Raw genomic sequence first — 25,965 nt, 5'->3', positions numbered from 1 at the left:
TTCATGTATAGTTTTGTTCGCCGAGCTGCTGGTGCTCTTTATTATTTACGCCTCTGGGAAATGAAGAGAAGATAGAAGATATTTAATAGAAAAGAAAAAAAAACCTTTTATTGATTCATTCAAATAAAACTGTATAGTCATCCACACATCATTTGATAAACAGTGGCACGAGAATAGATATATATATATATATAAAGACAGAAAAGTAAGGCAAGTTTGTTTACAAAAAAGCGTGATCCCGAGATTGATATGACTGTGAAATTAAAAAGGCACAAGGTTTACTGTAGATAATTTATGTATACATTTATCAAAGAAGACCATGCAGGCACATCAGGACGGAAGGGGGTTGGTCTCAAGTTGAACGAGTCAAACTTAATCCTCCTGGTTTTACTAAGATCATGATATGGGGATCTGAATGGTGTTTGGGCCTGAGACAGAAGACAAAATACTGACTGGAGGTAAGCTGTATTTAAGTCTTGAGTTGTCTGGAAACAACTGAAATGATTCAGTATGGCTTCAAAAGATTCCCCTTAGATTCAATTTCTAAAACGAAAATAAAAGTCTTGAATTAAGCATCAGTCTTTGATTTAAAAAAAAAAAAAAGTCGTCAGAGGATCGCTTTCGAGATGTAACCAGCAGGGGGCAGCATAGTGCCACAGCGCTTCTTTAAGTCCCAATTTTGATGGGTGAAAGTGAACAGCACAAAAAGCAAAATGTAATCAAAGATTCAAATCAAAAACAAAGCGAGGATAGAGTTTGGTGTTTGCTGGGAGATCAAAAGCGGGGAAAGAAATCTGAATCCATCGTTGGCACCTCATCACAGCAGGGAGGCAGGGGGGGGGGGGGGGAGCCATCTTCTCAGAGCATGAACGATTGAGTGTGTTTGAAATCCTGGGGCTGACAAGGGATAGAAGCAAAAAATCATTTATGTCCGAGTGATCAGAATCTAAAGAAGAGGAGCGGTAGACGGGGGCGACACTCACTTCTTGGGGTGGGGGGACATAGTTGACGTTGGACCTGAAAGACAAAGCCACCGTGAGGACAGCAGACAGCTGGGTTCTGACTCATTCTATACATACATGGTACAAAGAACCGAGCGAAAGGCACCTCTGAGTCAGGATTTAATGGAGCACAATGAGGAGCGCAGCAGATAAAAAGCACAAGCTGCTATTTTGTACCTCCAAACAAACCCTTCTCTGTTTTTAATGCTTCTTTTATGATAATTAAGTAGTTTTATTTAATCATAAAAATGTTCCAAATTTACATACAAGTTAAGTGTTCAGTTAAATCTATTAGTATTTACAAATATCTGGAGAATCTGCCTGTTTTCAGCCTCTGAATGATTCCAGTTGTTAGTTTCAATTTCTTAAAATGTTGGTGGGATATGTGGAAATTCTTCCTCATCTCCAATAGCAAAAGCAGATAAAACATAATCAGGAAATTATGTTTTCATTTCCTGATTATGTTTTAATGTTTTAAACATTCCACTCTTGGTAAGACACTGACTACCTACAGCTCTCACACTCTGCCCCGGTTTAAACAAAGGTGTCTATTAACTTGTCAATCTGTCACATTCAACTTTAATGAAGCGGGTCAGTTCTTTAGTAGACTTGTTAACATTTCTACCTGGCTTTATAAATATTACATTTGTTATTTAATAATGTAGAGATGCCAAAGTTGATGTGATGAATTATTCAGCTTCGGTGATTGTTTGGACTTGAAGGAGTCTGGTGTTACACTTTGACCCGAAGCTAAGGTTTCTCCTGAACTTTAGGGGAAATAATTAGATATTTCCGTCTGAAATGATGAGAAATGGAGGATATTTTTCTTGTGTTATAGGATGTTCCTGCCTCTTCTGTGTGTTCAACATGCAGCTTGCAGGACCAGAGGAAACAAAGATACGACTCCAACAGTAAAAGAAATCAGCTTAGCGGCAAGTAATTAACACCTTATCTCGTTAGTTTAATCCAAACAAAACGGCCGTGGCCACGATTTATTTCCCCAGCGGAGAGACGGAGAGGGGGAGGACGCTTCCTGGAGTCGGTGCCGGTAATGAGATTTAAACTCTTCTGGCTGTAAACTTGTCCTCGTGTTTCACTCACGTGTCGTCCCCTCTGTGCAGGGTTTGGCTGATGATGTGGGCCGCGCCGTGACACTGGGAGATCCAAAACGACCTGCGGGGTATCAGGTTGGCGGCTTTGACAAGAGCGGGCTCATGTTGCACAGCACACCATGCGGGAGTTTGGAGGCAAGTCGTTCACGCACCCGTCGGGTTCAAACAACTACGATCTTCAGCGCTTTTACATCTAGACTAAAGATAGCAGCCTAGTGGTGATGAAAACCCAACATTCAGTTTCTCTGAAAGTCATAGCACTGCATCAGATGGAAAACATGCTTACTTTTGCATGGATTTGTGCATCAGTGTGGCAAATAGATCGTTTGCCTCTCTCCTTTAAACCAGAAAAAGTTTTCCTTTCACTAAACTTCCCATGAATCCCCTTCCATATTGTAGTTTATCAGCCAGTTCCATTTTTTCCTTTTAAATCTGAGAAAGTGAACTTGACGTTTTCAGTCGCTGAAAGCCAAAACCATTACAATGCATTCTTGCAACCGAGATACTTTATTAGTAAGTAAGGCAATTTAGTTAGTTAGGAGTATATTAAGAAGCAGACAGTTAGAAAAAAGAAAAAAATCAGTTAATAGTGTCATGAGATGCAAATTCATTCAGAACAGTAAAATAGTTAGCTGTGAGTGATGCTCTGTATCTATATTGCTCTGACTGCTGTTGAGCTTAGGTAAGATGTTTACCATTTATAATTACTCCACAAAACCACTCTTAATCCTACTGAGTTACTGGAGACAGTTCAATGGATATATTTCCTCATCTAAAGGATGTTGCAGGTGTGATGTGTCGAGACACGAGAACACATTAGATCCTGCATCTCAAGCCACTCAGTTCATCTCGTTGTGTTTTTGCAGTATAATCAACCACAACTGTTTGGATGTGACACCTTTTTTTTTTTAAACTTTTGCAGCGCTGTTCTTCCTGCCCTTCGGATGTCCAAGTCGCCACGAGTAATTGCGTGCGTGTCGGCTGCCCAGTGCGATATCCCACCGATGTAATCCCAAGATAACAATAGAGACGGATTAAATAAAACAAAGATGAACACGGTTTGACCTTTTCGTAGACAGATAATGACATCAGTTTTCCTGTGCAGAAAGCTCCCGGTGGACTTAGCAGCATAATACTGTGATGTGAACACTCCTAAAGACGACGAATAAGCTGGATATTTTACTTCTCTTTTTTCTTGAATGGGAAAAAAGTGGATTTATCCAGGGTTTATTTCGGTTCTCTTCAGGTTTTCCACACAGGAAGTGGCCTCCATGATATTTGTGAGATGTGAGGATACATATCATCGCATGCATCCTTTTTCCTCTGAGAGATCTTGTAGATCAAGTGCAAGGATTCCTTGCCTCAGAGTTAAATTACATTTTTCTTTGAAGCTGTTTTGAATATAATGACTAGGCTTGGGGAGCGTTAAAATTTTAATCTATATCTGATCTGCATCGACGGAAGTTGACGTCTTCTACAAAACGGTTTCTGTGGCGCTACAATAATGAGCAGTTCAGACTCAAAGTGACTCATTTCTAAGTATATGTCTGTTCCAGCACCGGCTCCATCTTCCATGTCCAGGATCCACTGATTTAGCAATTATCAATATTTTAAAAGTACATGACAACTAAGAGGAATCGTGCTAATAAAAATCGTCCTTTTATGTTTTGAATTATTATTTTTTTGGCTTGAATTCTGTTTCTGTAAACATATTTACGCACGAGAGGAAAGGGAGACAAATTTGCTGTAGATTGTTTGGTGGAGATGTTTTTAATCCTGCAGAAATTGAAGGGAGATTATCCCCATTTCTGAACTGAAACATGTGCTCTGAACTTTTAGATTTATTTTTCAAAAGAGTATTAAAAATGGTAAAGCAGCAGTCACATTGAAACATTGAAGTATTGTGGATATATGATTTTATGTTGTTCCTTTTAGTTTGTTTACAGGAAGACGTCCTGCTCCATTCGTATGTCAGTCTGCATGACAAGTAAGATTTGATCCTTTTCTTTATGCCTAACAAAATGTGTTTATTTGTCAAGTTGAAATGTCCGAGGGGTTTTGTTTGAGTCCAGTGACCAAAATGGAGCCGATAAGAACAGGAAGGCCCAACATTTTTGCAGGGAAAGTCAATTATCTCTGCAGGTTTTCCATGAAAACTAACCGGTAAGTATTTGTCAGTTTGAGATTTTCTTCCAATGCAAGAAGTAAATAATTACATTTATTTGGTGCATATGAGAAAAGTTCTTACCTCCCTCTGTGTCCTTCTAGATGAGACGTAGCCACGAGAAAACAGAGACCAATCAACATCATGTTCATAAATGCAAAACCTTTACCCGCTGTTGGAGGAGACACCTACGAGTCAACAAGCCGTACGAGTCAACAAGCCGTTACGATGTAACAGCATCCCGCCGCAGCCGCACACCACCAGCAGCAGGAAGACCACCACCACGGCCCCCAGGATGACGGTGATGTTCACGTCCTCTACGGAACCAGAGAGACTGGACTTCAGTCGGGGAAACAGCCGGAGACCTTTACAGAACAGCCTTACCTATGGTCATGTGCTTGGCCTCGCACATTTTGGGCGAGCCCACGCCGTTGGACGCCAGGCAGCTGTAGCGACCGCTGTCCTCTTTGGTGACCGCTTTGAACTCCTGCAGAAAAGCAAAACTTCAACTGGGAGTCCAGAAAATTAACTACCTGGCAAAACTAAATGTTACAGCCACAATGGATTTCCCACAAAGTCATGTTGGAATCAAGTTTTTCTAGCATATTTTAGACCAAAAGTAGTAAAACAAAGTAAGGCGGCTGGTAATTCTCACTAAAACCAGAACCATGGAGCGGTTCTAAGGTAGAACACTTTCAAATAGTCTTACCACTGAAATACATTAAAGACTTGTTACATCAACCTTCCAGACCACCCAAGTTGTGGTCTGCTCTGCATGCTGATAAACAGCATTCAGCTGCTACTCACCGCTGACCTGGAACAAACTTCCAGAAGATGTAACCTGAGTGAAAACTCATCAGTTTAGCCCGGGTTTAATGACATAAAGCACTCCCAGATGTCTTGTGTGTGCTATCTAAATAAACTTGGACTCGGTTTGAGATGATGAAGCAAAAAGAGGTTCTATATAGATGGGCCGAATTTGAAAACATTTAAAATCCTGCATATGATAAACTGTCTTTATCCTCAGTTTAATAAGATTCGGCTTTGAAGAAGACAGTCATAAACGCTCGAGCCGCCTTCTGTTTCTCCCCTAATCTGCATGCGGCCTCACCAGTATTCCCGTGTGGGAGTTGATTAGATAGGTCGCGTTGGCGTGACGGGGCTTGCTGATTGACTTGTTGTCCTTGAACCAGGAGTACGTGGCGGGTGGGACGCTCTGCTGGTCCCGACAGCGCAGCTGGACCGCCGAGCCCGTCACCACCGAGGCTGGGACTTCGCATGTGGGAGTTTGCGGGGGCACTGGGTGACAAAGTGAGAACGGGTGAGTCAGAACTTTGGTTTCTCCAAAAAAAAAAAACCCAAAACCAGTTTACGTTTCTTCCTTACCCAAGACGTTGAGGGTCACATTGGTCTCGCCCAGGCTGACCGTGTCCAGGGATGCGCTGATCTCGCAGCGGTACTCTCCGGCGTCCTCCTGGGTCACTCTGTGCAGGGTCACCGTCGCACCGACGATGGTCGCTCGGCCTTCAAAGGGACCTGGGAGGAATGTCGGAAGGTCTTGAACGGCTGAGAGCGTTGCAGAAGAAAGACTTAGCAATTTTTTATTTATTTTCTTCCCCCCACAGTAGCAAATTCAGCTGCAGTCAACTTTACTCAGAGCTGGTTATAAACTCAAAACAAGTGCAGTGAAATTGAACTGAAGGGATGTTTTCTCAGTGAATCCCAACTAAAGCGTAATCGTCCAACTAAAGTCAAAACCTAAAGTGACAAGGCTGCAGTTCTAGAGGTTATGAAACTGAGAACAGGACACAGGATTTGGTGAAATTTGCAGAAAAGTTGGGAATGATGAGTGGATTTGCATCAATGATCCCAGATCTTCCTTCTACCAACCACCAGTCGTCATAGTTTTAGCATTCAGAGCTGAACATGCTCTGAATGCTCAAATAAACATGCTGCTTCTGCTGCATGTTTGGCTGCAGAGTGGCAAAAAGGAACGCCACTCTCTCTGCGTGTTTTTATCGTCCTTAATGAAGCAAGAGCCACAACTGGCTAATTAAGTGGGAGAGGCGGCAGTAGGTCAAAGACATTCATTAACAGAATCTGCCTGGTGAGAACTTGTGTTCATTACAATTCAGACTTAAAGATGGAAGGTTAAACTTCCACCACACCACTGACCTTCATCAGTCAGGTGTGTCTTAAATTAGACTATGAAACTTGATGATTAAATCAGCTTGTCTGATGTATGGATGAGATGCAGCTGGGATTAAAACAAACCTCTGAAGCTCCCGTCAAAGTAGACGAAGGAGACATCTTTTGTCTTCTTCTTCCACTCGATGCGCGGGTTCGGGTCTCTCTCCGTGTGGAACAGGCACGACAGCTCTGCGTCTGAAAGGCAGGAGAGCGGGACCAATCAGGGGCCTCCTCCACAGCGGCAAAGGATCAGTAGCACTTTAATGGCCTGTTCTATTTATAGCTGCCCGGTTTACTGTCGTGCAGGAAGTGGACAGAGGCGTTTTCTTTGCTTGTCCCCCCCTGTCCTCACCTGAGAACTCCTCCACCTCCACCTTAGGTCTGTTGGTTGACACAGTTACAGGAAGTGAAGGGGAACCTGGAGGAAGAACACACAGTGGCCCGCTTAAAACATCTGGTGCCATTGAAGGTTTAACAGTTAACTGTTTATTGTAGCAAAATTCAGGAGTAAGAAATTAATCATCAATGCTGATGTTAAATGTTTCATTCTTGATTGCATGTTTATAATGTCTTTGTGTTGTTTGTGTCTCCTTGTCTAGGACTACAGATGGAAATGAGCAATTATGCTATAATCTGGCTCATTTACAGTCTATACAGTAGTGTTGATTGTTCATTAATGTGCACTGTCTTTAATAAAAATTAAAGATTAAAATTCAACCAAAACCTGACCAAAGACCCAAAGGTAAACAAACCAGGAGGCTACAAACTAATATCAGTACAAAAAGCTGATTGTCACATTTTCTCCCAAACCTCACAAATATTTGTGATGAAACTAAGGCAAAGGAAACAAAGTGGCATCGTGATTCTGATGAGTAGGTTTCTGAGGATGATGAGCAAATTAAGGAAGCTGCTGCAAAGGTCATTAGAATAACCCATGGGGTCATAAAGTTCATTATGAGAAGGATTGTGACATGAAAACATGTCTTTATTTGTCACTGAAGGCCTCTCTACATTGGTAGAGATATTTTCAGAGCAACAGTCTCCTGAACTAAAACATGAAATTGAACTCTGACCAGTCTAACATCAGTTTGAAATCGATGGGATGACTGTTAATAGTGTTAAATGTTTTCCACTGGTGGTTACTGGTGAATCATGCATATTTGATTACAGGCGCAGGGCTGGAATCCTGCTGATTCTTAAAAAGTGGTGAAACTGTGATTTTACTAAAGTACAATATCATGTGTGCAGAATTATAAAAGAGCAATGAGTAATTTTACCCTGGTGAGTACCAGAGGCTTTTTCCGACCATTGTTCTTTCAAATGACAAATCTAAAATTATAAATAAGCAAGAGGCCTTTATTCAGTGGACCAGTTTCCTGTTAGTCTATGACTTCCTGACCTGGCTCCACTGTTTCACTGCTGTATGAGCAGAGCCGATAAGGGCTTCCCACTACGTTCGTAACTTAGTTGCAAAGTTAGTCGTTCTGTTAAGCTTCCTCAAGTTAAAGCTTGTTGGATCGAGGCAAAGAGAGACTATCTGGAGGAAACTACGCATTTATTTGAGGCAAAATTAGGAGTCAGGCCGATGAGTTGCTCTACATTTATGAAAGGCTTTCACAGGCTTTAAGGTTTTTGACTGTGTCCACTAGGAACGGCAACTGTTATCTGCTGTTTTATTACACTCTTCCTAGCTTTTGGCTCAACTTTCCCTGCTTTCTTCAGCATCGCCTCTCTGTATACAAACAGCCTATTGTTCCCCAGAACAGAAAGAAAGAGACTGGGATCTCGCAGGTTCAAGTCCTGGGAGCAGGAAGTTCTGCTGACAACTTTATTGATATGAAGCAACAAGATTATTCAATGTTTAAGCTTCCCTTTAGTTTTCTGATAGTCTTCAAAGACAAAGTAGACAGCTTTCAGTTTGGTTGGCCCACACAATAAAGTGCTGTGGGTTCAAATCCCAGTTGGGGAAATCTTCAACTTCAGTCTGTGTAAAAATGTACTACAGCAAGGAGTAGACTTATTGCCAGAGGAGCGATAGATTAATTCAACTGCAGACATTTCTTGTAGCACATTTATCTTTTCTGCTGGCAATGGTGACTTTGAAAAAAGGCAGATAAAATAGACATTTTGTCCTGGATTTCAACTGTTTTCAACCATAAAATATGAAACATTGAGAAACTTATTTGATGTGATTGAAACTTGCTGTATTTGTACAAGTCTGAGCGTGAAGGTTGGCAGGTGCTCAGTTAGCACACTGGATGGAGACCGGGCTTTGGTCCCATCAATTCTTTGTTCAAGACCTGCTTAAGGCATTGTTTTAAAAATTCACATGTAAAATTAAAAATGTGATTTTTGTAGATGTTCGAGCATCAAGGTTGCCAGGTTCTTGGTTGGCACACAGAGTAGAGACTGTGCTTTGGTCCTCATGGTGCTTATATTCTCCAGAATGTAAGTGCAAAGCTGGATCCCATGGAGAAAAGACATCCTGGATGTATAAGGCATGCAGCAGGAGTGGCTAAGATTATTGAAAACAACACATTGTGAGGTTTCATCCACTGCAGGTAATGACATCACACAGTATAGTGGCATATGTGAACTCACATTTATTTCAGTGTTTTTTCATTTTTCTTCACTAAAGACTTTATATTTTTCAGGAACAGTTTATGGAGACGAAGCAACAACTATAATAAAGAAAGAACATTATTGTTTAACATGTAATTTTGTGACTGTATCTGTATAATTTTTCTGTTCTTGTTCTCTCCACAACATTGTTATGTTTTGATGTTGTTACTGTCCTAGGATGTTTTACTTTATGTCATTTGTTGTGTAAGGTTGAATTTACTTTCTTACTGCTTTTTAGGTGACATGGACACTTTTATGTTTTTCATGATTTTGTGATGATGTTCTGTGATGTATTTCTTCTTCTTTTGATTGAACTGAGGTTGGGAAGGCCTGTTCTTTTTAGTTGGTGTTTAGCGGGTGGCTGGTTGTTTTTCCTCTGCAGTATTTTCTGTTGTGTTGTATTCTTTTTACTGCTGTTCTTTTGTGGTGCTTTGGAAGGTGGAGTGGTGGAGCTGATTGTTAATGTTTGATGACTTATGGTTGATTTTTCTCATACTTGCTTATGTGTTTCCTCCCAGGTGAGTATTGGCCCATTTGGTGGGTGATCTCTGGGTTAGAGATCAAAAGGAGGAATGTTGAGAATATAAGTCTGGTTAGCATAACTTTAAAAGATAGTCAACATTTATGCTTATAAAATATTAGGAGTAGCGTGAACATTTAAGGTACACTTTATGTGAGGCAAACTTAGATAAGGATCCAAGCTGTGGCAGCTGCTGACTCTCTGAATGCAGGAATGCAGTTCTGTTTCAGAAAACAGGGGGAGAGAGGAAGGTTCTCCAGAATGTAAGTGCAAAGCTGGATCCATGGAGAAAAGACATCCTGGATGTATAAGGCAAGCAGCAGGAGTGGGTAAGATTATTGAAAACAACAAAAAAACAGCCACATTGTGACGGTTCATCACTGCAGGTAATGACATCACACAGTGTAGTTGCATATGTGAACTCACAACATTTCACAGTGACAACCCTGAGAGAACAGAGATTGAGGAAGATCTTGGAATCTCATAATATCACTTTTCTACATGATGGAGTGAACATGGCTGAAAGGATGTTGGCAGAGCTGGATATTTACCGTCTTTGTTGATGGTAAGTATTGATATTGAACAGGTGGAACAGAACCATCTTGATAAAATCATGCAAAATCAACAGAGGTTTCTTCAGAAGAACTATCTATCTGGAAAGCAAGAGGAGCCATTTGTCAGGATGGCTGGAAGCATGACCACCTAAAAAGGAGGACAGTAAAACTGTCATCAAGGGCTTGATTACTCATTATATTCCAGTCATGGCTTCCTGGAACTAATCAGGTAGGTTGATGCTACACATTTCAGGAATCAGGAGCCCCGGAAAGTGGAACAAATGCTGTGATGAACATGTTCTTTGGTACAGTATGTCATCCAATCACCAGGTAAGTTCAGAGTTTGAATCAATACAATCAAGAAAATTGGCTATAATCTGTGCACAGACCAAATTTAATGGGGTAATTACATTGCCTGTTATATTGCCTGTTGTTTTGATGTCTGTTAGGATGTCCGTTAATAAATTTACAGGGTTCTCTCCGTACGAGCGTCAGACTGGAAGGAGGTTTCCAGGACCAGACGCCCAAACTCTTGAATGGACAGGTGAGCCTTTACATTTATCTCATAAAGATGTTTTAATGAGTTTCAGATATTAGCGGCGGAGTTTACAGAGTACCAGGGGTCGCAGAGAGGTCGGACTCGGAATCTACACCAGGGATCAACTGGGTGAGGCTGAGGGTCATCGACGGAGCGACTCCTCGGGCCAAAATGAAGTGGCAGCGTTCCAGGCGGTTCCAGGCCTCCAGGGAGAGGGCGGAGCTGACGGAGGAGAAGAACATGACAGAGGAGGATCTTCAGTTTACACCAGGGGTGGAGGAGCATTCTCATCCCCCGTCTGACCCGGAGGAGGAGCCACAGTCTAGGCCAGGAGTGTAGCAGGTTCATTCTTGCTATAGGTTCTGGTTCCTGGCGTTTGAGGTTTAAGGCCTGAAAAGGCATAATAATCCTTTTCGGGGTTTTTTCCAATTGACTGAGACAACACTCATTGTTATATTGGCATAATAATCCAATATTCAGTGAGCATCGCATATTCAAGTGGAGGCCCTGAGGATGGAAGCCCGAAAAACTATCGGGTTCACGAATGGAGGAGTTGCGAACTCTTGCGAACTGTTGCGAACATTTTTTCTATTTTTTTTCTCAAGTCTTTTTTTCATTTTTCTTCACTAAAGACTTTATATTTTTCAGGAACAGTTTATGGAGACGAAGCAACAACTATAATAAAGAAAGAACATTATTGTTTAACATGTAATTTTGTGACTGTATCTGTATTTTTCTGTTCTTGTTCTCTCCACAACATTGTTATGTTTTGATGTTGTTACTGTCCTAGGATGTTTTACTTTATGTCATTTGTTGTGTAAGGTTGAATTTATTTTCTTACTGCTTTTTAGGTGACATGGACACTTTTATGTTTTTCATGATTAGTGATGATGTTCTGTGATGTATTTCTTCTTCTTTTGATTGAACTGAGGTTGGGAAGGCCTGTTCTTTTTAGTTGGTGTTTAGCTGGTGGCTGGTTGTTTTTCTCTGCAGTATTTTCTGTTGTGTTGTATTCTTTTTACTGCTGTTCTTTTGTGGTGCTTTGGAAGGTGGAGTGGTGGAGCTGATTGTTAATGTTTGATGACTTATGGTTGATTTTTCTCATACTTGCTTATGTGTTTCCTCCCAGGTGAGTATTGGCCATTTGGTGGGTGATCTCTGGGTTAGAGATCAAAAGGAGGAATGTTGAGAATCAGTCTGGTTAGCATAACTTTAAAAGATAGTCAACATTTATGCTTATGAAATATTAGAAGTAGCGTGAACATTTAAGGTACACTTTATGTGAGGCAAACTTAGATAAGGATCCAAGCTGTGGCAGCTGATGACTCTCTGAACTCACATAAATTACTATGAAGGCCCTTCAGACGGGAGTTTCCAGCCACAAACGTCTTTCTTATCAAAATCAGTAAATCTTTAGTGTTGGTTTAAGAGTTCAGTAAACACTAAAACTTGTAAGAAAAGTCTTTTCTGGATAATCAAATGTATTAAGATGGTCCCCTTAAGCATAAACAGCACGTTCTAAATAAGTAGTCTTTAACCATATATTGGCATGCACTTTATTTTGCTGTGATATAATAGGATTAGGAAAACTACTTTACTTTTAAAATATTTTAGGTATTCTAAACAAACTTTTCTAGAATAGACAACAACTGCAGTTTTAGATCCAAACTTATAGTTTTTATTTGGCATTAGATTTTGTGCGAGTTTGTTTAAATACAAATCAGTTTCTTGTTGAATAACTAAGACAGAGGGCCATCAGGTCTAGCTGCAGGTCATAAATTTTGGTTTGGAATGTAAAAAGTCTTGATGGTTCTCAGTTCAAGGCCCGATTAAGGCATGGTTGTAAAAGTTCAGATGGAAAACTGACTTTGGGGTATTTGAAGAAGTTTGACTGGCAATGTTGGCATGTGCTTGAGTGGCTCACTGCATATAGACTGGGTTTTGGTCCCGTTGGTTCTTAGTTCAAGACCTGCTTAAGGTGTGGTTTTAAAACTTCACATGGAAGACTGATTTAAACAAGTCTTAAACTTTTAAATACCAAACTAATCATGAATATCCACTTAATTTAACCAAGATCTTTTGTATCTTTCTGAGGTCCTATGCCTTAACCTGTGGACACAACGACCTTTGAAGTTTCTCATGTTTACACAATGGTAACTTTGAAAGAGGCTGACAAAATAGATATTCTTTCTAGGATTTGAACCCTTTTGAAAGATAATATATGAAACATTGACCAATTTATTTGACGTGCTAAGATGGTTTTTGTGATGTCATTCAACAAAATGTAATGTCACTTGGTTTTCTCAATTGTTTACTGGGTGATGTTTTCATGATTGTGTAGTTTTGTGTCTTTATGATGTAAAGCACTATTTGTAGGAGTTCGAACTTCAAGTTTTGCATGTGCTTGTTTGGCACAGTGGATAGAGACTGGGTTTCGGTCCCAGTGGTTCTTAGTTCAATTCCTGCTTAGGACATGCTTTTAAAGTTTAACATGGAAGACTGACTTTGTGGTATGTGTAGGAGTTCGAACAGCAAGATCGGCAGGTGCTTGGTTGGCGCACTGCGTAAGAACTTGGGTTTCAGTTCCGATGGGTCTAAGTTCAAGACCCGCTTGTGGAATGGTCCGTAGCACAGTCTGCATCCAGAGTGACAGCTGGAGTTTTAAAGTTTAACATGGAAAACTGACTGTGGTACTTGTAGAAGTTCGAACGGAAAGATCAGCAAGTGCTTGGTTGGTGCACTGCGTAAGAACTTGGGTTTCGGTGCCAATGGGTCTAAGTTCAAGACCCGCTTGTGGAATGGTCCGAAGCACAGTCTGCATCCAGAGTGACAGCTGGAGTTTTAAAGTTAACATGGAAAACTGACTGTGGTACTTGTAGAAGTTCGAACGGAAAGATCAGCAAGTGCTTGGTTGGTGCACTGCGTAAGAACTTGGGTTTCGGTTCCAATGGGTAAGTTCAAGACCCGCTTGTGGAATGGTCCGTAGCACAGTCTGCATCCAGAGTGACAGCTGGAGTTTTAAAGTTTAACATGGAAAAACTGACTGTGGTACTAGTAGAAGTTCGAGCGGCTAGATCGGCAAGTGCTTGGTTGGTGCACTGCGTAAGAACTTGGGTTTCGGTGCCAATGGGTCTAAGTTCAAGACCCGCTTGTGGAATGGTCCGAAGCACAGTCTGCATCCAGAGTGACAGCTGGAGTTTTAAAGTTTAACATGGAAAACTGACTGTGGTACTTGTAGAAGTTCGAACGGAAAGATCAGCAAGTGCTTGGTTGGCGCACTGCGTAAGAACTTGTGTTTCGGTTCAAATGGGTCTAAGTTCAAGACCGCTTGTGGAATGGGCCGAAGCACAAGTGGGCCAGAGTAGCCGCAGAGTAGCGGGGGGGCCAGTGGGGGAGAGAGGAGAGTGGGGAGCAGGAGGAGGTAGGAGGGAGCGAGGAGGGCAGGAGGGAGAGAGGGGGGGAGAGCAGGAGGGAGGATAGGGAAGGGAGAGGAGGAAGGAAGGAGGAGGAGGGAGGATAGGAAGGAGGGAGGGAGAGCAGGAGGGAGGATAGGAAGGAAGGAGGGAGGGAGGGATAGGAGGAGGAGGGAGGGAGGAAGGAGGGAGGGAGGATAGGAAGGAAGGAGGGAGGGAGGATAGGAGGAGGAAGGAAGGAGGGAGGGAGAGCAGGAGGGAGGATAGGAAGGAGGGAGGGAGGATAGGAAGGAGGGAGGATAGGAAGGAGGGAGGGAGAGCAGGAGGGAGGATAGGAAGGAGGGAGGGAGAGCAGGAGGGAGGATAGGAAGGAGGGAGGGAGAGCAGGAGGGAGGATAGGAAGGAGGGAGGGAGAGCAGGAGGGAGGATAGGAAGGAGGGAGGGAGAGCAGGAGGAAGGATAGGAAGGAGGGAGGGAGAGGAGGAGGGAGGATAGGAAGGAGGGAGGGAGAGGAGGGAGGGCAGGAGCAGAGCAGGGAGGAGAGCAGGAGCAGGGGAGGGAGGAGAGCAGGGGAGGCAGGACAGTAGGAGGCAGGACAGTAGGAGGCAGGACAGTAGGAGGGAGGAGGCAGGACAGTAGGAGGGAGGAGGCAGGACAGTAGGAGGGAGGAGGCAGGACAGTAGGAGGGAGGACAGTAGGAGGGAGGACAGTAGGAGGGAGGAGGCAGGACAGTAGGAGGCAGGACAGGAGGAGGGAGGAGGCAGGAGAGAAGGAGGCAGGTGGAGAGGAGGCAGGAGAGGAGGCAGGAGGAGAGTAGGGGAGGTTTGTTTAGGGTAGGAGGAAAAAAATTTTATAGCATGTTTAATGACTATAAATTTTTTTTAATTTTTCTAACCACTAAAAATTTTTCTCCTACCCCCAACAAACCTCCCATACTCTCCTCCCCTACTCTCCTGCCTCCTCCCCTGCCTCCCCTACCTCCTCTCCTGCCTCCTCCCCTGACTCTCCTCCCCTGCCTCCTCTGCCTCCTCCCTGCCTCTCCTCCTCTCCTGCTTCTCCTCCTCTCCTGCCTCTCCTCCTCTCCTGCCTCTCCTCCTCTCCTCCCTCTCCTCCTCTCCTTCCTCTCCTCCTCTCCTTCCTCTCCTCCTCTCCTCCCTCTCCTCCTCTCCTTCCTCTCCTCCTCTCCTCCCTCTCCTCCTCTCCTCCCCTCCCTCTCCTCCTCTCCTTCCTCTCCTCCCTCTCCTCCTCTCCTGCCTCCTCCTGCCTCTCCTCTCTGCCTCTCCTCCTCTCCTGCCTCCTCTCCTGCCTCTCCTCTCCTGCCTCTCCTCCTCTCCTGCCTCCTCCCTCTCCTGCCTCCTCTCCTCTCCTGCCTCCTCCCCTCTCCTGCCTCCTCTCCTCTCCTGCTCCCCTGACTCCTCCTCCCCTGACTCTCCTCCTCCCTGACTCTCCTCCCTCCTGCCTCCTCCCCTACCTCCTCTACTCTCCTGCCTCCTCTCCTGCTCTCCTGCCTCCTCTCCTACTCTCCTGCCTCCTCTCCTACTCTCCTGCCTCCTCTCCTACTCTCCTGCCTCCTCTACTCTCCTGCCTCCTCTCCTCCCTACTCTCCTGCCCTGCCTCCTCTACTCTCCTGCCTACTCTCCTCCCCTACTCTCCTGCCCTGCCTCCTCTACTCTCCTGCCTCCTCTACTCCCCTGCCTCCTCTACTCCCCTGCCTCCTCTACTCCCTGCCTCCTCTACTCTCCTGCCTCCTCTCCTGCCCTGCCTCCTCTCCTGCCCTGCCTCCTCTCCTCCCCTGCCTCTCCTCCCCTGCCTCCTCCCCTGCCTCCTCTACTCCTCCTCCTCTCCTCCCTCCTGCTCTCCCTCCCTCCTTCCTTCCTTCCTATCCTCCCTCCTGCTCTCCCTCCCTCCTTCCTTCCTATCCCTCCTGCTCTCCCTCCCTCCTTCCTTCCTTCCTATCCTCCCTCCTGCTCTCCCTCCCTCCTTCCTATCCTTCCTCCTTCCTATCCTCCCTCCCTCCTTCCTTCCTACTTCCTATCCTCCCTCCCTCCTTCCTATCCTCCCTCCTGCTCTCCCTCCCTCCTTCCTATCCTCCCTCCTTCTCTCCCTCCCTCCTTCCTATCCTCCCTCCTGCTCTCCCCCCACTACTCCGGCCCTGCCCCCCCACTTGTGCTTCGGCCCATTCCACAACCGGGTCTTGAACTTAGACCCATTTGAACCGAAACACAAGTTCTTACGCAGTGCACCAACCAGGCACTTGCTGATCTTTCCGTTCGAACTTCTACAAGTACCACAGTCAGTTTTCCATGTTAAACTTTAAAACTCCAGCTGTCACTCTGGATGCAGACTGTGCTTCGGACCATTCCACAAGCGGGTCTTGAACTTAGACCCATTGGAACCGAAACACAAGTTCTTACGCAGTGCACCAACCAAGCACTTGCCGATCTAGCCGCTCGAACTTCTACAAGTACCACAGTCAGTTTTCCATGTTAAACTTTAAAACTCCAGCTGTCACTCTGGATGCAGACTGTGCTTCGGACCATTCCACAAGCGGGTCTTGAACTTAGACCCATTGGAACCGAAACACAAGTTCTTACGCAGTGCACCAACCAAGCACTTGCCGATCTAGCCGCTCGAACTTCTACTAGTACCACAGTCAGTTTTCCATGTTAAACTTTAAAACTCCAGCTGTCACTCTGGATGCAGACTGTGCTACGGACCATTCCACAAGCGGGTCTTGAACTTAGACCCATTGGAACCGAAACCCAAGTTCTTATGCAGTGCACCAACCAAGCACTTGCTGATCTTTCCATTCGAACTTCTACAAGTACCACAGTCAGTTTTCCATGTTAAACTTTAAAACTCCAGCTGTCACTCTGGATGCAGACTGTGCTACGGACCATTCCACAAGCGGGTCTTGAACTTAGACCCATTGGAACCGAAACCCAAGTTCTTACGCAGTGCACCAACCAAGCACTTGCTGATCTTTCCGTTCGAACTTCTACAAGTACCACAGTCAGTTTTCCATGTTAAACTTTAAAACTCCAGCTGTCACTCTGGATGCAGACTGTGCTACGGACCATTCCACAAGCGGGTCTTGAACTTAGACCCATCGGAACTGAAACCCAAGTTCTTACGCAGTGCACCAACCAAGCACTTGCTGATCTTTCCGTTCGAACTTCTACAAGTAACACAGTCAGTTTTCCATGTTAAACTTTAAAACTCCAGCTGTCACTCTGGATGCAGACTGTGCTTCGGACCATTCCACAAGCGGGTCTTGAACTTAGACCCATTGGCACCGAAACCCAAGTTCTTACGCAGTGCGCCAACCAAGCACCTGCCGATCTTGCTGTTCGAACTCCTACACATACCACAAAGTCAGTCTTCCATGTTAAACTTTAAAAGCATGTCCTAAGCAGGAATTGAACTAAGAACCACTGGGACCGAAACCCAGTCTCTATCCACTGTGCCAAACAAGCACATGCAAAACTTGAAGTTCGAACTCCTACAAATAGTGCTTTACATCATAAAGACACAAAACTACACACATTAAAACATCACCCAGTAAACAATTGATAAAACCATTAGTGACATTACATTTTGTTGAATGACATCACAGAAACCATCTTAGCACGTCAAATAAGTTGGTCAATGTTTCATATATCATCTTTCAAAAGGGTTCAAATCCTAGAAAGAATATCTATTTTGTCAGCCTCTTTCAAAGTTACCATTGTGTAAACATGAGAAACTTCAAAGGTCGTTGTGTCCACAGGTTAAGGCATAGGACCTCAGAAAGATACAAAAGATCTTGGTTAAATTAAGTGGATATTCATGATTAGTTTGGTATTTAAAAGTTTAAGACTTGTTTAAATCAGTCTTCCATGTGAAGTTTTAAAACCACACCTTAAGCAGGTCTTGAACTAAGAACCAATGGGACCGAAACCCAGTCTATATGCAGTGAGCCACTCAAGCACATGAGCCACTCAAGCACATGCCAAAACTTCTTCAAATACCCCAAAGTCAGTTTTCCATCTGAACTTTTACAACCATGCCTTAATCGGGCCTTGAACTGAGAACCATCAAGACTTTTTACATTCCAAACCAAAATTTATGACCTGCAGCTAGACCTGATGGCCCTCTGTCTTAGTTATTCAACAAGAAACTGATTTGTATTTTAAACAAACTCGCACAAAATCTAATGCCAAATAAAAACTATAAGTTTGGATCTAAAACTGCAGTTGTTGTCTATTCTAGAAAAGTTGTTTTAGAATACCTAAAATATTTTAAAAGTAAAGTAGTTTCCTAATCCTATTATATCACAGCAAAATAAAGTGCATGCCAATAGTATGGTTAAAGACTACTTATTTAGAACGTGCTGTTTATGCTTAAGGGGACCATCTTAATACATTTGATTATCCAGAAAAGACTTTTCTTACAAGTTTTAGTGTTTACTGAACTCTTAAACCAACACTAAAGATTTTACTGATTTTGATAAGAAAGACGTTTCTGTGGCTGGAAACTCCCGTCTGAAGGGCCTCCTTAGTAATTTATGTGAGTTCAGAGAGTCATCAGCTGCCACAGCTTGGATCCTTATCTAAGTTTGCCTCACATAAAGTGTACCTTAAATGTTCACGCTACTTCTAATATTTCATAAGCATAAATGTTGACTATCTTTTAAAGTTATGCTAACCAGACTGATATTCTCAACATTCCTCCTTTTGATCTCTAACCCAGAGATCACCCACCAAATGGGCCAATACTCACCTGGGAGGAAACACATAAGCAAGTATGAGAAAAATCAACCATAAGTCATCAAACATTAACAATCAGCTCCACCACTCCACCTTCCAAAGCACCACAAAAGAACAGCAGTAAAAAGAATACAACACAACAGAAAATACTGCAGAGGAAAAACAACCAGCCACCCGCTAAACACCAACTAAAAAGAACAGGCCTTCCCAACCTCAGTTCAATCAAAAGAAGAAGAAATACATCACAGAACATCATCACTAAATCATGAAAAACATAAAAGTGTCCATGTCACCTAAAAAGCAGTAAGAAAATAAATTCAACCTTACACAACAAATGACATAAAATAAAACATCCTAGGACAGTAACAACATCAAAACATAACAATGTTGTGGAGAGAACAAGAACAGAAAAATTATACAGATACAGTCACAAAATTACATGTTAAACAATAATGTTCTTTCTTTATTATAGTTGTTGCTTCATCTCCGTAAAACTGTTCCTGAAAAATATAAAGTCTTTAGTGAAGAAAAATGAAAAAAAGACTTGAGAAAAAAAAATGTTCGCAACAGTTCGCAAGAGTTCGCAACTCCTCCATTCGTGAACCCGATAGTTTATTGGGCTTCCATCCTCATAGCCTCCACTTGAATATGCGATGCTCACTGAATATTGGATTATTATGCCAATATAACAATGAGTGTCAATTGGAAAAAACCCCGAAAAGGATTATTATGCCTTTTCGGGCCTTAAAACCTCAAACTCCAGGAACCAGAACCTATAGCAAGAATGAACCTGCTACACTCCTGGCCTAGACTGTGGCTCCTCCTCCGGGTCAGACTGGGGATGAGAATGCTCCTCCACCCCTGGTGTAAACTGAAGATCCTCCTCTGTCATGCGGTTCTTCTCCTCCGTCAGCTCCGCCCTCTCCCTGGAGGCCTGGAACCGCCGGGAACGCTGCCACTTCATTTTGGCCCGAGGAGTCGCTCCGTCGATGACCCTCAGCCTAACCCAGTTGATCCCTGGTGTAGATTTCGAGTCCGACCTCTCCTGCGACCCCTGGTACTCTGTAAACTCCGCCGCTAATATCTGAAACTCATTAAAACATCTTTATGAGATAAATGTAAAGGCTCACCTGTCCATTCAAGAGTTCTGGCGTCTGGTCCTGGAAACCTCCTTCCAGTCTGACGCTCGTACGGAGAGAACCCTGTAAATTTATTAACGGACATCCTAACAGACATCAAAACAACAGGCAATATAACAGGCAATGCAATTACCCCATTAAATTTGGTCTGTGCACAGATTATAGCCTATTTTCTTGATTGTATTGATTCAAACTCTGAACTTTACCTGGTGATTGTGGATGACATACTGTACCAAAGAACATGTTCATCACAGCATTTGTTCCACTTTCCGGGGCTCCTGATTCCTGAAATGTGTAGCATCAACCTACCTGATTAGTTCCAGGAAGCCATGACTGGAATATAATGAGTAATCAAGCCCTTGATGACAGTTTTTACTGTCCTCCTTTTTAGGTGGTCATGCTTCCAGCCATCCTGACAAATGGCTCCTCTTGCTTTCCAGATAGATAGTTCTTCTGAAGAAACCTCTGTTGATTTTGCATGATTTTATCAAGATGGTTCTGTTCCACCTGTTCAATATCAATACTTACCATCAACAAAGACGGTAAATATCCAGCTCTGCCAACATCCTTTCAGCCATGTTCACTCCATCATGTAGAAAAGTGATATTAGGAGATTCCAAGATCTTCCTCAATCTCTGTTCTCTCAGGGTTGTCACTGTGAAATGTTGTGAGTTCACATATGCAACTACACTGTGTGATGTCATTACCTGCAGTGGATGAACCGTCACAATGTGGCTGTTTTTTTGTTGTTTTCAATAATCTTACCCACTCCTGCTGCTTGCCTTATACATCCAGGATGTCTTTTCTCCATGGGATCCAGCTTTGCACTTACATTCTGGAGAACCTTCCTCTCTCCCCCTGTTTTCTGAAACAGAACTGCATTCCTGCATTCAGAGAGTCAGCAGCTGCCACAGCTTGGATCCTTATCTAAGTTTGCCTCACATAAAGTGTACCTTAAATGTTCACGCTACTCCTAATATTTTATAAGCATAAATGTTGACTATCTTTTAAAGTTATGCTAACCAGACTTATATTCTCAACATTCCTCCTTTTGATCTCTAACCCAGAGATCACCCACCAAATGGGCCAATACTCACCTGGGAGGAAACACATAAGCAAGTATGAGAAAAATCAACCATAAGTCATCAAACATTAACAATCAGCTCCACCACTCCACCTTCCAAAGCACCACAAAAGAACAGCAGTAAAAAGAATACAACACAACAGAAAATACTGCAGAGAAAAAACAACCAGCCACCCGCTAAACACCAACTAAAAAGAACAGGCCTTCCCAACCTCAGTTCAATCAAAAGAAGAAGAAATACATCACAGAACATCATCACAAAATCATGAAAAACATAAAAGTGTCCATGTCACCTAAAAAGCAGTAAGAAAATAAATTCAACCTTACACAACAAATGACATAAAGTAAAACATCCCAGGACAGTAACAACATCAAAACATAACAATGTTGTGGAGAGAACAAGAATAGAAAAATTATACATATACAGTCACAAAATTACATGTTAAACAATAATGTTCTTTCTTTATTATAGTTGTTGCTTCGTCTCCATAAACTGTTCCTGAAAAATATAAAGACTTTAGTGAAGAAAAATAAAAAAAGACTGAAAGAAATGTGAGTTCACATATGCCACTACACTGTGTGATGTCATTACCTGCAGTGGATGAAACCTCACAATGTGTTGTTTTCAATAATCTTAGCCACTCCTGCTGCATGCCTTATACATCCAGGATGTCTTTTCTCCATGGGATCCAGCTTTGCACTTACATTCTGGAGAATATAAGCACCATGAGGACCAAAGCACAGTCTCTATGCAGTGTGCCAACCAAGCACCTGGCAACCTTGATGCTCGAACATCTACAAAAATCACATTTTTAATTTTAAAACAATGCCTTAAGCAGGTCTTGAACAAAGAATTGATGGGACCAAAGCCCGGTCTCCATCCAGTGTGCTAACTGAGCACCTGCCAACCTTCACGCTCAGACTTGTACAAATACAGCAAGTTTCAATCACATCAAATAAGTTGCTCAATGTTTCATATTTTATGGTTGAAAACAGTTGAAATCCAGGACAAAATGTCTATTTTATCTGCCTTTTTTCAAAGTCACCATTGCCAGCAGAAAAGATAAATGTGCTACAAGAAATGTCTGCAGTGTAGTAGATGCTGTGGTCAGTCACCTGTCACTCGTTACATGGAGATCAAAACACTTCAACATACGTTTCTAAAATTGTGCAAGATTGTGTGGTGTACAGGTGAAAGAATTCGACTTCAAGGACAAGGGTTCAAATCCTGGAAAGTAAAGGGGTAGATCGAGATAAGAGGTTGAATTAATCTATCGCTCCTCTGGCAATAAGTCTACTCCTTGCTGTAGTACATTTTTACACAGACTGAAGTTGAAGATTTCCCCAACTGGGATTTGAACCCACAGCACTTTATTGTGTGGGCCAACCAAACTGAAAGCTGTCTACTTTGTCTTTGAAGACTATCAGAAAACTAAAGGGAAGCTTAAACATTGAATAATCTTGTTGCTTCATATCAATAAAGTTGTCAGCAGAACTTCCTGCTCCCAGGACTTGAACCTACGAGATCCCAGTCTCTTTCTTTCTGTTCTGGGGAACAATAGGCTGTTTGTATACAGAGAGGCGATGCTGAAGAAAGCAGGGAAAGTTGAGCCAAAAGGTAGGAAGAGTGTAATAAAACAGCAGATAACAGTTGCCGTTCCTAGTGGACACAGTCAAAAACCTTAAAGCCTGTGAAAGCCTTTCATAAATGTAGAGCAACTCATCGGCCTGACTCCTAATTTTGTGCATCGTTCCCTCTAGATGGTCTCTCTCCCCCTCGGTCCGACATGCTTTAACTTGAGGCGGCTTAACGGGATTATTGTAACTTTGGCCCGCGTACCTCGACACCCTCGGGGAAGTGCGATCTCTCCAAAGGAGGAGCGAGACGAGGAGGAAAGATGCAATCAGATTAAAAGGGGACAAGAATGAACAATCAAGGAGAGACGAGCGTCCCTAAGAATAGAATACAAATGGAGTGAAGGAGAGCGAGTTGCACTGAGTGGAGGACGGAAGGGAGGCAGAGGGGGGGGACAGGGGACTTAAGACCTGCAGGAGCATGAATAAAAGAGCGAGTGGGACTGAAGGGGAAAGAAATTGTCTCTGACAGGAGGAAGGAGAGAAAGTCTTGTTGTAGAATGTGAGAGCAGACCTGGTGCCACCTTTGAGGAATGTGTGGAAAAACAGAAACATAGCAGGGATGACAAAAAGCCTGCACAGACACAGTTGGAGAACGAGGAGAAAAGAGACCCTGCTTTGAATGCCGACGACCTTTACAACCTCGATTTAACCATAAAGGTGTAGACAGACTGCTTCCCTTGCCTGCAGAGGAATCTGTCCGTTATTTGGTCTTGGTCAGTGAACTTGACATCAAGCTAATGTCCTGTAATCTATATTTGACCTTTATAAATATTATTAGAGAATCAGATCCAACCGGCAGCATCCTGTCAGGGTGGGGCCACTGTTTGCATCCTAAACGACTCATGGAAAACTGAGGTGAGTTCAGAAAACAGGAAAAGAGACAGAAAGCCCAGAGTCTTCAGTCACCTTGGATCAAACAGATTCTTCCAACGAGAAAGAGTCAGAAAGTTGCTTCTGCGGATCTTGATAAGTTATGCATGTGCTTCGCAGCGGGAGGTCCCTGGTGGTTTACCAATATAGCATCAAGCAGGCCTCTGTGGTAATTAAAAATGCTCCTGCACTGTGAGCGCGCGGCATTAACGTGAACCAAACACGGCGACGGCTTATGAGCTCAGAGGGACCGGCGCGTCTTGGCCGAGCAGAAAATAGAAGGACGGCGCGGCGCACTGCGGGCTGCTCGTTAGGAGAGACCCGTACAGACTGTCACTGAGAGCAGGCTGCGCGCTGGCTGCGCGCTGCCAGGCCGGAGCCAGAGGGTCAGAAGCGTGGCGCGATAATAATTAAGGCACTTATTCAAATGAACAGGGAACAGATGAGAGAGGGAGGGAGACAGACCCAAAGGAAGAAGCCTGTCTGGCTGCACGATGGAGATAAAGTGGATGCCACGCGTTTTAGGGCTGCAGACAAAAACAGGACGTGAACTCTACGCATTCGCGCATGTGTGTGTGTGTGTGGGGTGTGTGTGTGCGCTCCTGAACAAAGCCCGACTGTGTGAGCCCAACGCAGGGAGCAACAGCTGTCTGAGGCAGCGCACCATGTGTGGGAGCAGAGACTGAGATTTGGGATGGTGGCTCTGCAGGGACGCGCCCGGTCCGGTCCGGTCCGGTCCAGTCTGGGTTTCGGCCGTGCGCCAGAAGACGAGGCCGAAAACCTGCAGCTCTGAACTCTGTGGCCTGACAGGTGGCGAAATGTCACCGACACGGAGTAAAGTGTGCATCACTCACTCGCGCTTGTCTCCTCGCATCAGTGGCAGCATTTCCTCCTCCACTGGACGTCACCCCGGTTTCCGCAGCAGGATAATCAGGAGCGATTCTGATTATCCTGTGTTTGAATGTTTATCTCCGCCTGCCTCGCTGCAAACCTTCCTGTCTCCAGGAAGCCGGTAGCTTTTCACTGACCTCATGCAAACATCTGCTCCTTCTTTGGATGCCAGAACAAGTTCAGGGCCAAACCTCTGGGAGCCCAACTCTGATACAACAACACACTCTGTCATCCTGCAACAAACGTTTCAATCACCACCAAAATATCCGCCTAGATTTCAAACACACAATAGAGTTGCACCACCTGAAGCACACTGACGATAAAAACACAGTCAGGCAATAAGACATAGATGTTTACTTCAGTTTGTTAAAGAACAAACTGCTAATTCAACAGGGCTGATGACATCACACGAGGGACAAGAATCGAGCCAATCAGCTGCAGTTAGTTGAGTTAAAGAGGCGACTTTACAGTAAATACAGCACCAGAGTTAAGATTGAGATGTTGTCCATCTCCAGCCAGGAAATGCGTGACTCTAAAGTCTCACTGTGCGCCTGAGTGAATGAACGCAGCAGCGAACTGGTTCAATCTGCTCATTATTGTTACAGCTGTAAATGTGCAAACTGTACACAATACACTCAAACGCCTTTTAGGGACATTTCTGACAAATTAAAAACAAACAAACAAGTAAACACACTGAAAAGAAGTCTGACCGCCTTCTGTGACGTCACTAGATGCACATCCACCCGAAAGCTTATTTAAAAGTTAAAGTATTTTCAATACATTTGCAGCAGAACAAATAATAATAACAATAAAAAATCTGACCGTGACATGTTAGGAAGGAGACAAACTGTGTCTAAATTGACTTTGACTGATTCCTCAGAAAACAAGTCTGGCTGGTCGCTTTAAAAATAGGATCCTAACCCCAAAGCGTTAAACTAATTGGCTGAGTGTTTATCTTAATCCAGCCAATGAAACCATCAGAAATAACAGGATCGGTTCAGCTGCAGAGAGCCAGCGCTCCCTTTGCATGAGTACTTCTGGTTCCCACTTACATTGCATGAGTAAAATAACAATAGGAAGACACAGGGACGTCCCCTCCATTGTCGTCCACAACTCTGGCTGAATCTCGTCTTCCGTGGACGGCGCGGGGGGACGCGGATCGCGGAGCCTCGGCGGTCTTCTCACACTTGTTCACAACTCTCCGATCGTTCATCCAGGATCCGGGGAACAAACCGCCGTCCAGACCGGGGCGGGCGGGCGGAGGGACGGAGGGGAAGGAACCGGACTGCCCCGGAGGGGGGCTGCTGTCACAGCGGGAAGAGCGGGACGCAGCGCGGCGGCGGCGGAGACGTCGGGCAGGGAATGGCGAGCATCGGTCACTGTCTCGGACGCGAATCAATGTTCCGGTTCTCCTCTTCTTTCTTTCTCGTGCCGAGCTGTTTCAGCGCTGATTGAGATAGAGGGGAGAGAGAGAAAGAGAG

At 43.9% G+C, this 25,965-nt stretch overlaps 1 protein-coding gene across 1 annotated transcript; it reads right to left on the bottom strand.

Annotated features, from left to right (window-relative positions):
- Window positions 1-81: 81 nt before the first annotated feature.
- On the bottom strand, window positions 82-25,697 carry jam2a (junctional adhesion molecule 2a). Its single transcript, XM_055059577.1, has 12 exons — window positions 25,537-25,697; window positions 24,212-24,396; window positions 22,926-22,952; window positions 6,820-6,885; window positions 6,552-6,662; window positions 5,664-5,813; window positions 5,389-5,576; window positions 4,662-4,764; window positions 4,487-4,594; window positions 4,362-4,377; window positions 984-2,174; window positions 82-897 (listed from the first exon to the last, which is right to left on the bottom strand). Exons 1-11 carry the CDS (start codon window positions 25,695-25,697, stop codon window positions 2,099-2,101), a joined length of 1,191 nt encoding a protein of 396 aa, XP_054915552.1. The 3' UTR covers window positions 82-897; window positions 984-2,098.
- Window positions 25,698-25,965: the final 268 nt, after the last annotated feature.

This window comes from Poeciliopsis prolifica, unplaced genomic scaffold, assembly GCF_027474105.1.
Source record: "Poeciliopsis prolifica strain line A6 unplaced genomic scaffold, Auburn_PproV2 SCAFFOLD055, whole genome shotgun sequence".
NCBI classification, from domain to species: domain Eukaryota; kingdom Metazoa; phylum Chordata; class Actinopteri; order Cyprinodontiformes; family Poeciliidae; genus Poeciliopsis; species Poeciliopsis prolifica.
Note: the sequence above shows the minus strand (reverse complement) of the source record. Positions and strands in the feature narration are given on the sequence as shown.

Bases quoted from the DNA above. Each gene is read 5' to 3' on its own strand.
- jam2a (XM_055059577.1), bottom strand. From the start codon at position 25,697: ATGAACGATCGGAGAGTTGTGAACAAGTGTGAGAAGACCGCCGAGGCT. The intron at 5,814-6,551 runs GTTTGTTTTAAT...CATTCCTCCCAG, and splicing joins CTTTGACGGGAGCTTCAGAG to GTCCCTTTGAAGGCCGAGCG. The intron at 4,765-5,388 runs GTGAGGCCGCAT...GCTTTTCTGCAG, and splicing joins ACTCCCACACGGGAATACTG to GAGTTCAAAGCGGTCACCAA.